At 42.2% G+C, this 15,857-nt stretch overlaps 1 protein-coding gene and 1 non-coding gene across 2 annotated transcripts; one reads left to right on the top strand and one right to left on the bottom strand.

The window, feature by feature from the left end:
- The first annotated feature begins 494 nt into the window (after positions 1 to 494).
- trnaq-cug (transfer RNA glutamine (anticodon CUG)) lies at positions 495 to 566 on the top strand. The gene has a single exon. It is a non-coding gene; the product is annotated as a tRNA-Gln (tRNA).
- Positions 567 to 2,465: 1,899 nt separating this feature from the next.
- Positions 2,466 to 15,469, bottom strand: LOC138196857 (vascular endothelial zinc finger 1-like). Its single transcript, XM_069147245.1, has 3 exons — positions 15,451 to 15,469; positions 3,388 to 3,456; positions 2,466 to 2,971 (listed from the first exon to the last, which is right to left on the bottom strand). The coding sequence occupies exons 1-3, from the start codon at positions 15,467 to 15,469 to the stop codon at positions 2,466 to 2,468; spliced, it is 594 nt and encodes a 197-aa protein (XP_069003346.1).
- Positions 15,470 to 15,857: the final 388 nt, after the last annotated feature.

Below are 15,857 nucleotides of genomic sequence, written 5' to 3'. Positions count from 1 at the left end.
GGATTCAACCAAACCTTGTTAACTTTTCATCAAATTGTAGTCTCAGGATTCAGTGACTGACTCCTGTTTCATGATGCAACTGTTTTATACAGTCTGTGGATGTAACGGACGGTTTCTGCTTCTATACTGACTCATAATTATTATTATTTATAGCTAAAATGACCAATCAATTAATCAATCACGCCAAACAATAAAATCCTGGAAAGATCTAAGAGACTAATAGAGTCTGCTGAGAATTCAAGCGGAACTAAAAATATACCTGGTGTGTTTTATTATTTTGTCTTTTGTTTTTAGTCAGTTATTTTAATTTTGCGAAGGAGGAAGTGACGTCAGACAGCTTCGTCAGACACGAATCTTTATTAGAAAATGATCAGTTTGTGTTTCAGTGAATTGATCGTAACATAATACAGTAAAACAACGACATTAGATCAAAGGTCAAACACAGACAGGTAGACATAGTTAAATACCATGAATGTCCCTCTGAGGCACCACGTGGTTCCATGGTGTAATGGTTAGCACTCTGGACTCTGAATCCAGCGATCCGAGTTCAAATCTCGGTGGGACCTGAACTTTTGATTTTCATCGGTGACAGAAAAACTGCTTGTTACCGAAAACTCAAGTTACAGAGAAATAAAAGTCCAGTTTTAAAAGGAAACTGAAAAAAAAAATAATGTAAATATAACAACAGAAAGTGTTAATGTTGTTGGATTTTTATCACTGAACAGCACATGCTGTTCCTCCAGGTGGCGCTATTGTGTCACCAACTAAAGATGATGTATTTTCATGGGGTTGAACTCCTGATTATTTCCTCAATCACTCGATTAATTATTTGGTTTGTAAAAAAAAATAAAAAAAAAAAAAATAAAAAAAATCTGAAATTAGTGGAAACGACTTCAAAGTGTTTTTTTTGTCCAAATAACAGTCTAAACAAAAACAACAAAATGAATTAGAAAAACAAATTAAACATTAAATACAAAAAGTTTTGGAAAGATAAATAAAATAAAATAATTTAAAAAGATTAAAAAAAAAAAAAAAAAAAATCCAAGAAAGATAGAAAGAAAATTAAATGATAAAAACCTAAAACGGAGAAACAGAAAAGAATATTTAGATATTTTTTGTCGTTTCAGACTGAAATGATAAATAATTTGTTGTTAAACGTCCCTTCAGGACGGACGCTGAGAATGAAACAAGGATGCTGTTAAAACGTTCCTCCTTTCATCGCCCTGACCTGCAGGAACTGAAAGGTTAAAGGTCACGGTGAGTGGATCAAATCTGATCCAGGAAGAACATGTTGCACCTCACGGTTCCAGCTGAGTGGAACCGAAGCTCTCGGCTGCTCGTTCACAGAAACACGTCCTCGGGTCTTCTGAAGGACACGAAGACACGAGCGGCAGCAGCTCCTTCGTTCCTGAAACACAAGTCGAAGCAGAAGTCTACCTGTTCATGAGCGTCCTGTCCTCGTCCTCGTCCTCTGCCTCGTCCTCTGCCTCGGCTCGGTCTCTGATCTTTGTGAGCAGCGCAGCAGGTGATGTAATGAGTTCAGTAACAACAGAATGAGATCAGACTCTCCTTTATTCACACGGAGCCAAGTGTTGGAGGACTCTGCAGCCAAAGTCTGGCAGCAGCCGAAGAAATGAAGTGACTCCGACTCTTTGTTACGGATGAACTGAGTGAACCACACAGATCGCTGCTGAGCTCATTAAAGTGTCACGTCTCATTAATGTTCCAATAAATCTTCAGTTTCAGTCACCGAGACCTCTCCGCTTCCTCGAAGGTTCATTTCACCTCACGAGAACATTTCAGTGCTCCCGATGGCCTCCAGGGGCAGGTGAGATGGTCCACAGCACCATTAGCATAGCTTAGCATAAAGACTGGAAGCAGAGGGAAACTGTTAGCATGTCAGACAGCAACAAAACAGGACCAAACAATAAATAAACTGCAACAAACAATAAATAAACTGCAACAAACAATAAATAAACAGCTTTGTGTGGAGTTTGTTCTGAACGGTTTGCATCAGTAGAACAGTTCTCATCTCCATTGTTCTGATTAGCAGCCCCGGATGTTAGACCTGCATGTTGTGAGGGTGGAGAAGGTGGTGTAGGTCTAACAGGAGGTGCAGGTGGAGCAGGTCTAAGGGGTGGAGCAGGTCTAACGGGTGGAGCAGGTCTAACGGGAGGTTCAGGTCTAAAGGCTGGTGTAGGTCTAACGGGGTGGAGCAGGTCTAAGGGGTGGTGCAAGTCTAACGGGTGGAGCAGGTCTAACGGGAGGTTCAGGTCTAAAGGCTGGTGCAGGTCTAACGGGTGGAGCAGGTCTAACAGGAGGTGCAGGTCTAAAAGGTGGTACAGGTATAACAGGGTGGAGCAGGTCTATGGGGTGGTGCAGGTCTAACGGGTGGAGCAGGTCTAACGGGAGGTGCAGGTCTAAAAAGTGGTGCAAGTCTAAGGGGTGGAGCAGGTGGTGCAGGTCTAATGGGGTGGAGAAGGTGTAACGGGTGGTGCAGGTTTAAGGGGTGGAGCAGGTCTAACGGGGTGGAGCAGGTATAACGGGTGGTGCAGGTTTAAGGGGTGGTGCAGGTCTAATGGGTGGAGCAGGTATAACGGGTGGTGCAGGTCTAATGGGTGGAACAGGTCTAACGGGTGGAGCAGGTCTAATGGGTGGTACAGGTGTAACGGGTGGAGCAGGTTTAAGGGGTGGTGCAGGTATAACGGGTGGAGCAGGTCTAATGGGTGGTACAGGTGTAACGGGTGGAGCAGGTTTAAGGGGTGCTGCAGGTCTAACGGGTGGTGCAGGTCTAATGGGTGGAGCAGGTATAACAGGTGGCGCAGGTTTAAGGAGTGGTGCAGGTCTAACGGGTGGAGCAGGTCTAACGGGTGGAGCAGGTATAACGGGTCTTGCAGGTCTAATGGGTGGTGCATCTCTAATGGGTGGAGCAGGTCTAAGGGGTGGTGCAGGTCTAAGGGGTGGTGCAGGTCTAAGGGGTGGAGGGGGATAAAAGGGGATCATCTTGTTGCAATTAAACTCTGTGACTCAGGGAGGCAGCCAGCTGGTGTCCCACAGAGATTTGAACAATGGCAGCTATTTCCATCTGTGTGTGTGTGTGTGTGTGTGTGTGTGTGTGTGTGTGTGTGTGTGTGTGTGTGTGTGTGTGTGTGTGTGTGTGTGTGTGTGTGTGTGTGTGTGTGTGTGTGTGTGTGTGTGTGTGTGTGTTCAGACCACATGTTTGAATCCAGAAGAACGTTTGGACTCATCTCCTCCTCGCTGTCCTGATGGAAACTAGCTGGATTTCCTCCACCGCCGCTCTGCCAGAGTACACACACACACACACACACACACACACACACACACACACACACACACACACACACACACACACACACACACACATACGGTCAGTTCTCCACTTCATCACAGCTGCAGAACATCTGAGGACACGGACCAGGTTGTACCGTGGGATTCCTAGAAACCAAGAACACGGTTAGATCTTAGAGAACACTACAGACACACACTATAAACACACACTACAAACACACACTACAGACACACACTATAAACACACACTACAGACACACACTATAAACACACACTACAAACACACACTACAGACACACACTATAAACACACACTACAGACACACACTATAAACACACACTACAAACACACACTATAAACACACACTACAAACACACACTACAAACACACACTACAGACACACACTATAAACACACACTACAGACACACACTACAAACACACACTACAAACACACACTACAAACACACTACAGACACACACTATAAACACACACTACAGACACACACTATAAACACACACTACAAACACACACTACAAACACACACTACAGACACACACTATAAACACACACTACAGACACACACTATAAACACACACTACAGACACACACTACAGACACACACTACAAACACACACTACAAACACACACTACAGACACACACTATAAACACACACTACAAACACACACTACAAACACACACTACAGACACACACTATAAACACACACTACAAACACACACTACAGACACACACTATAAACACACACTACAAACACACACTACAAACACACACTATAAACACACACTACAGACACACACTATAAACACACACTACAAACACACACTACAGACACACACTACAGACACACACTATAAACACACACTATAAACACACACTACAAACACACACTACAGACATACACTATAAACACACACTACAAACACACACTACAGACACACACTACAGACACACACTATAAACACACACTATAAACACACACTACAAACACACACTACAGACACACACTACAAACACACACTACAGACACACACTATAAACACACACTACAAACACACACTACAGACACACACTACAGACACACACTATAAACACACACTACAGACACACACTATAAACACACACTATAAACACACACTATAAACACACACTATAGACACACACTACAGACACACACTACAGACACACACTATAAACACACACTACAAACACACACTACACACACACACTATAAACACACACTACAAACACACACTACAGACACACACTACAGACACACACTACAAACACACACTACAAACACACACTACAGACACACACTACAAACACACACTACAAACACACACTACAGACACACACTACAGACACACACTATAAACACACACTACAGACACACACTATAGACACACACTACAGACACACACTATAGACACACACTACAGACACACACTATAAACACACACTACACACACACACTACAAATACACACTACAAACACACACTACAGACACACACTATAAACACACACTACAGACACACACTATAGACACACACTACAGACACACACTACAGACACACACTATAAACACACACTACAAACACTCACTACACACACACACTACAAACACACACTACACACACACACTACAGACACACACTACAGACACACACTATAAACACACACTATAGACACACACTACAAACACACACTACAGACACACACTATAAACACACACTACAGACACACACTACAGACACTACACACACACACTACAAACACACACTACAAACACACACTACAGACACACACTACAAACACACACTACAGACACACACTATAAACACACACTACAGACACACACTACAGACACACACTATAGACACACACTACAAACACACACTATAAACACACACTACAGACACACACTACAGACACACACTACAGACACACACTACAAACACACACTACAAACACACACTACAGACACACACTATAAACACACACTACAAACACACACTACAGACACACACTACAGACACACACTACAGACACACACTACAAACACACACTACAGACACACACTACAGACACACACTATAAACACACACTACAGACACACACTACAGACACACACTACAGACACACACTACAAACACACACTACAAACACACACTACAAACACACACTATAAACACACACTACAGACACACACTACAGACACACACTATAGACACACACTATAGACACACACTACAAACACACACTACAAACACACACTATAGACACACACTACAGACACACACTATAAACACACACTACAGACACACACTACAGACACACACTATAGACACACACTACAAACACACACTACAAACACACAGTACAAACACACACTACAAACACACACTACAGACACACACTACAGACACACACTACAGACACACACTACAAACACACACTACAGACACACACTATAAACACACACTACAAACACACACTACAAACACACACTACAGACACACACTATAAACACACACTACAAACACACACTACAGACACACACTATAAACACACACTACAAACACACACTACAAACACACACTATAAACACACACTACAGACACACACTATAAACACACACTACAAACACACACTACAGACACACACTACAGACACACACTATAAACACACACTATAAACACACACTACAAACACACACTACAGACACACACTATAAACACACACTACAAACACACACTACAGACACACACTACAGACACACACTATAAACACACACTATAAACACACACTACAAACACACACTACAGACACACACTACAAACACACACTACAGACACACACTATAAACACACACTACAAACACACACTACAGACACACACTACAGACACACACTATAAACACACACTACAGACACACACTATAAACACACACTATAAACACACACTATAAACACACACTATAGACACACACTACAGACACACACTACAGACACACACTATAAACACACACTACAAACACACACTACACACACACACTATAAACACACACTACAAACACACACTACAGACACACACTACAGACACACACTACAAACACACACTACAAACACACACTACAGACACACACTACAAACACACACTACAAACACACACTACAGACACACACTACAGACACACACTATAAACACACACTACAGACACACACTATAGACACACACTACAGACACACACTATAGACACACACTACAGACACACACTATAAACACACACTACACACACACACTACAAATACACACTACAAACACACACTACAGACACACACTATAAACACACACTACAGACACACACTATAGACACACACTACAGACACACACTACAGACACACACTATAAACACACACTACAAACACTCACTACACACACACACTACAAACACACACTACACACACACACTACAGACACACACTACAGACACACACTATAAACACACACTATAGACACACACTACAAACACACACTATAAACACACACTACAAACACACACTACAGACACACACTACAGACACACACTATAAACACACACTATAAACACACACTACAAACACACACTACAGACATACACTATAAACACACACTACAAACACACACTACAGACACACACTACAGACACACACTATAAACACACACTATAAACACACACTACAAACACACACTACAGACACACACTATAAACACACACTACAAACACACACTACAGACACACACTACAGACACACACTATAAACACACACTACAGACACACACTATAAACACACACTATAAACACACACTATAAACACACACTATAGACACACACTACAGACACACACTACAGACACACACTATAAACACACACTACAAACACACACTACACACACACACTATAAACACACACTACAAACACACACTACAGACACACACTACAGACACACACTACAAACACACACTACAAACACACACTACAGACACACACTACAAACACACACTACAAACACACACTACAGACACACACTACAGACACACACTATAAACACACACTACAGACACACACTATAGACACACACTACAGACACACACTATAGACACACACTACAGACACACACTATAAACACACACTACACACACACACTACAAATACACACTACAAACACACACTACAGACACACACTATAAACACACACTACAGACACACACTATAGACACACACTACAGACACACACTACAGACACACACTATAAACACACACTACAAACACTCACTACACACACACACTACAAACACACACTACACACACACACTACAGACACACACTACAGACACACACTATAAACACACACTATAGACACACACTACAAACACACACTACAGACACACACTATAAACACACACTACAGACACACACTACAGACACTACACACACACACTACAAACACACACTACAAACACACACTACAGACACACACTACAAACACACACTACAGACACACACTATAAACACACACTACAGACACACACTACAGACACACACTATAGACACACACTACAAACACACACTATAAACACACACTACAGACACACACTACAGACACACACTACAGACACACACTACAAACACACACTACAAACACACACTACAGACACACACTATAAACACACACTACAAACACACACTACAGACACACACTACAGACACACACTACAGACACACACTACAAACACACACTACAGACACACACTACAGACACACACTATAAACACACACTACAGACACACACTACAGACACACACTACAGACACACACTACAAACACACACTACAAACACACACTACAAACACACACTATAAACACACACTACAGACACACACTACAGACACACACTATAGACACACACTATAGACACACACTACAAACACACACTACAAACACACACTATAGACACACACTACAGACACACACTATAAACACACACTACAGACACACACTACAGACACACACTATAGACACACACTACAAACACACACTACAAACACACAGTACAAACACACACTACAAACACACACTACAGACACACACTACAGACACACACTACAGACACACACTACAAACACACACTACAGACACACACTATAAACACACACTACAAACACACACTACAAACACACACTACAGACACACACTATAAACACACACTACAAACACACACTACAGACACACACTATAAACACACACTACAAACACACACTACAAACACACACTATAAACACACACTACAGACACACACTATAAACACACACTACAAACACACACTACAGACACACACTACAAACACACACTATAAACACACACTACAAACACACACTACAGACACACACTATAAACACACACTACAAACACACACTACAGACACACACTACAGACACACACTATAAACACACACTATAAACACACACTACAAACACACACTACAGACACACACTACAAACACACACTACAGACACACACTATAAACACACACTACAAACACACACTACAGACACACACTACAGACACACACTATAAACACACACTACAGACACACACTATAAACACACACTATAAACACACACTATAAACACACACTATAGACACACACTACAGACACACACTACAGACACACACTATAAACACACACTACAAACACACACTACACACACACACTATAAACACACACTACAAACACACACTACAGACACACACTACAGACACACACTACAAACACACACTACAAACACACACTACAAACACACACTACAGACACACACTACAAACACACACTACAAACACACACTACAGACACACACTACAGACACACACTATAAACACACACTACAGACACACACTATAGACACACACTACAGACACACACTATAGACACACACTACAGACACACACTACAGACACACACTATAAACACACACTACACACACACACTACAAATACACACTACAAACACACACTACAGACACACACTATAAACACACACTACAGACACACACTATAGACACACACTACAGACACACACTACAGACACACACTATAAACACACACTACAAACACACACTACACACACTACAGACACACACTACAGACACACACTATAAACACACACTATAGACACACACTACAAACACACACTACAGACACACACTATAAACACACACTACAGACACACACTACAGACACTACACACACACACTACAAACACACACTACAGACACACACTACAGACACACACTACAAACACACACTACAAACACACACTACAGACACACACTATAAACACACACTACAGACACACACTACAGACACACACTACAGACACACACTACAAACACACACTATAAACACACACTACAGACACACACTACAGACACACACTACAGACACACACTACAAACACACACTACAAACACACACTACAGACACACACTATAAACACACACTACAAACACACACTACAGACACACACTACAGACACACACTACAGACACACACTACAAACACACACTACAGACACACACTACAGACACACACTACAGACACACACTATAAACACACACTACAGACACACACTACAGACACACACTACAAACACACACTACAAACACACACTACAAACACACACTATAAACACACACTACAGACACACACTACAGACACACACTATAGACACACACTATAGACACACACTACAAACACACACTACAAACACACACTATAGACACACACTACAGACACACACTATAAACACACACTACAGACACACACTACAGACACACACTATAGACACACACTACAAACACACACTACAAACACACAGTACAAACACACACTACAAACACACACTACAGACACACACTACAGACACACACTACAGACACACACTATAAACACACACTACAGACACACACTACAGACACACACTACAAACACACACTACAAACACACACTACAGACACACACTATAAACACACACTACAAACACACACTACAGACACACACTACAGACACACACTACAGACACACACTACAGACACACACTACAGACACACACTATAAACACACACTACAGACACACACTACAAACACACACTATAGACACACACTACAAACACACACTACAAACACACAGTACAAACACACAGTACAAACACACACTATAAACACACACTATAGACACACACTACAGACACACACTACAGACACACACTACAGACACACACTACAAACACACACTACAGACACACACTACAGACACACACTACAGACACACACTACAAACACACAGTACAAACACACACTACAAACACACACTACAAACACACACTACAGACACACACTACAGACACACACTACAGACACACACTACAAACACACACTACAAACACACACTACAGACACACACTATAAACACACACTACAGACACACACTACAGACACACACTATAGACACACACTACAGACACACACTATAAACACACACTACAGACACACACTACAGACACACACTACAGACACACACTACAAACACACACTACAAACACACACTACAGACACACACTATAAACACACACTACAGACACACACTACAGACACACACTATAGACACACACTACAGACACACACTATAAACACACACTACAGACACACACTACAGACACACACTATAGACACACACTACAAACACACACTACAAACACACAGTACAAACACACAGTACAAACACACACTATAAACACACACTATAGACACACACTACAGACACACACTACAGACACACACTACAGACACACACTACAAACACACACTACAGACACACACTACAGACACACACTACAGACACACACTACAAACACACAGTACAAACACACACTACAAACACACACTACAAACACACACTACAGACACACACTATAAACACACACTACAGACACACACTACAGACACTACACACACACACTACAAACACACACTACAGACACACACTACAGACACACACTACAAACACACACTACAAACACACACTACAGACACACACTATAAACACACACTACAGACACACACTACAGACACACACTACAGACACACACTACAAACACACACTATAAACACACACTACAGACACACACTACAGACACACACTACAGACACACACTACAAACACACACTACAAACACACACTACAGACACACACTATAAACACACACTACAAACACACACTACAGACACACACTACAGACACACACTACAGACACACACTACAAACACACACTACAGACACACACTACAGACACACACTACAGACACACACTATAAACACACACTACAGACACACACTACAGACACACACTACAAACACACACTACAAACACACACTACAAACACACACTATAAACACACACTACAGACACACACTACAGACACACACTATAGACACACACTATAGACACACACTACAAACACACACTACAAACACACACTATAGACACACACTACAGACACACACTATAAACACACACTACAGACACACACTACAGACACACACTATAGACACACACTACAAACACACACTACAAACACACAGTACAAACACACACTACAAACACACACTACAGACACACACTACAGACACACACTACAGACACACACTACAGACACACACTATAAACACACACTACAGACACACACTACAGACACACACTACAAACACACACTACAAACACACACTACAGACACACACTATAAACACACACTACAAACACACACTACAGACACACACTACAGACACACACTACAGACACACACTACAGACACACACTACAGACACACACTACAGACACACACTACAGACACACACTATAAACACACACTACAGACACACACTACAAACACACACTATAGACACACACTACAAACACACACTACAAACACACAGTACAAACACACAGTACAAACACACACTATAAACACACACTATAGACACACACTACAGACACACACTACAGACACACACTACAGACACACACTACAAACACACACTACAGACACACACTACAGACACACACTACAGACACACACTACAAACACACAGTACAAACACACACTACAAACACACACTACAAACACACACTACAGACACACACTACAGACACACACTACAGACACACACTACAAACACACACTACAAACACACACTACAGACACACACTATAAACACACACTACAGACACACACTACAGACACACACTATAGACACACACTACAGACACACACTATAAACACACACTACAGACACACACTACAGACACACACTACAGACACACACTACAAACACACACTACAAACACACACTACAGACACACACTATAAACACACACTACAGACACACACTACAGACACACACTATAGACACACACTACAGACACACACTATAAACACACACTACAGACACACACTACAGACACACACTATAGACACACACTACAAACACACACTACAAACACACAGTACAAACACACAGTACAAACACACACTATAAACACACACTATAGACACACACTACAGACACACACCACAAACACACACTACAGACACACACTACAGACACACACTACAGACACACACTACAGACACACACTATAGACACACACTACAGACACACACTACAGACACACACTACAAACACACAGTACAAACACACACTACAAACACACACTACAGACACACACTACAGACACACACTACAGACACACACTACAAACACACACTACAGACACACACTACAAACACACACTACAGACACACACTACAGACACACACTACAGACACACACTATAGACACACACTACAGACACACACTACAGACACACACTATAGACACACACTACAAACACACACTACAAACACACAGTACAAACACACAGTACAAACACACACTATAAACACACACTACAGACACACACTACAGACACACACTACAAACACACACTACAGACACACACTACAGACACACACTACAGACACACACTACAAACACACACTACAAACACACACTACAGACACACACTATAGACACACACTACAGACACACACTACAAACACACACTACAGACACACACTATAAACACACACTACAGACACACACTACAAACACACACTACAGACACACACTATAAACACACACTACAGACACACACTACAGACACACACTATAGACACACACTACAAACACACACTACAAACACACAGTACAAACACACAGTACAAACACACACTATAAACACACACTATAGACACACACTACAGACACACACTACAGACACACACTACAAACACACACTACAGACACACACTACAGACACACACTATAGACACACACTACAGACACACACTACAGACACACACTACAAACACACAGTACAAACACACAGTACAAACACACACTACAAACACACACTACAGACACACACTACAGACACACACTACAAACACACACTACAGACACACACTACAAACACACACTACAAACACACAGTACAAACACACACTACAGACACACACTACAGACACACACTACAGACACACACTACAGACACACACTATAAACACACACTACAGACACACACTACAGACACACACTACAGACACACACTACAGACACACACTACAAACACACACTATAAACACACACTATAGACACACACTACAGACACACACTACAGACACACACTATAAACACACACTACAAACACACACTACAGACACACACTACAGACACACACTACAGACACACACTACAGACACACACTACAGACACACACTACAAACACACAGTACAAACACACACTACAAACACACACTACAGACACACACTACAGACACACACTACAGACACACACTATAAACACACACTACAGACACACACTACAGACACACACTACAGACACACACTACAGACACACACTACAAACACACACTACAAACACACACTACAGACACACACTATAGACACACACTACAGACACACACTACAAACACACACTACAGACACACACTACAGACACACACTACAAACACACACTACAGACACACACTATAAACACACACTACAGACACACACTACAAACACACACTACAGACACACACTACAGACACACACTACAGACACACACTACAGACACACACTATAGACACACACTACAGACACACACTACAGACACACACTACAGACACACACTATAAACACACACTACAGACACACACTACAAACACACACTACAGACACACACTACAGACACACACTACAGACACACACTACAGACACACACTACAGACACACACTACAGACACACACTGGAGCTCCACGTGAGGATGAATCAAAGCATCCCGTCGAAGGTTTTTTCCCGTTCGTTTGAATCTAAACTGCTCAAGTTGTCCTTCAACGTCCACGTCTGTCCAAACTCAGACAGATGTTACTGCACGGAGACTATAAACTATAAAAAGAGGAATCTGTCCTCTGTTCTGGTGGACTTCATCTGATGTCCCATCATGCACTGCCTGTTCTCAGACAGGCTGCAGGAAGGAAGAGGTGAGAGCCGAGGGACTCAACAAACAATGCTCAGCTGTTCCTTTAGGAAGGAGCTCCTTCCAGATCTGGTGAACTCTGGTGACCTCAGATGAACTCAGATGAACTCTGGTGACCTCTGGTGACCCCTGGTGACCACTGATCATCGGATCCTGGACCTGGATCAATCAGACAGTTCTGGTTCTGTTTTCAGGTTCTCTGCCCAGAGTATTGACGCTCCAGTTCTGGAAGAGAAAGCCTCTCGCACACTTCCTCTCGCCACTCGGCCTCATGGGAATCCTGGTCGCTGAACTCCGACTCCAGCGCAGACTGAGATTAAAGGAAGGTTCCTTACAAGAAACTTCCTGTACGAGTTTCAAATTAAAAGCCCAGCACTGTTTGACAACCGGTCACAGTTTGACCTCTCCGTCTTTGTTCCCCGTCCTGCTGTCGCCTCACCGCAGGAGACGGCCGCCATGTTGGAACCTACCGATCGACACTGAGATAATAAAGACAGAAAGCTGCGCTCTTATTCCCGTCAGCTGGTTCCCCCTCCTCTTTGTTGGTTCTCCAGTTGTGTAGCAGCTGCTTCATAACTTCACAAACATTAAATTTAATCCCATAATCATCGTCAGCTGTTCACATTCTTCAGTTTCAGCCAGCACGAGGCCATTAAAGCTTCTCACAGCGTTTTTCAACCGACTTGAACTCTGGGAGCAATGAGTTTCCTGGAATAACCTCCCGAGGTCTCAGCAGGACGAGAGACCAGAACCAGAACCAGAGTGGTCCTAATGCTGGAATAAAGCCCTGCAGATGGTTTGTCTCAGACACGTTAAACTGACAGCAGTGATGTAGACGTTAATGTG

Source organism: Embiotoca jacksoni, unplaced genomic scaffold (assembly GCF_022577435.1).
Source record: "Embiotoca jacksoni isolate LCO1_2020_lvr unplaced genomic scaffold, fEmbJac1.0.p SCAF_138, whole genome shotgun sequence".
Taxonomy (NCBI): Eukaryota; Metazoa; Chordata; class Actinopteri; family Embiotocidae; genus Embiotoca; species Embiotoca jacksoni.
This window is presented reverse-complemented; position numbering and strand designations above follow the sequence as displayed.

Coding starts and splice junctions, on each gene's coding strand:
- LOC138196857 (XM_069147245.1), bottom strand. Junction 2,972..3,387: donor GATGAAGTGGAGAACTGACC/GTATGTGTGTGT, acceptor TCCACCCCTTAG/ACCTGCACCACCCCTTAGAC.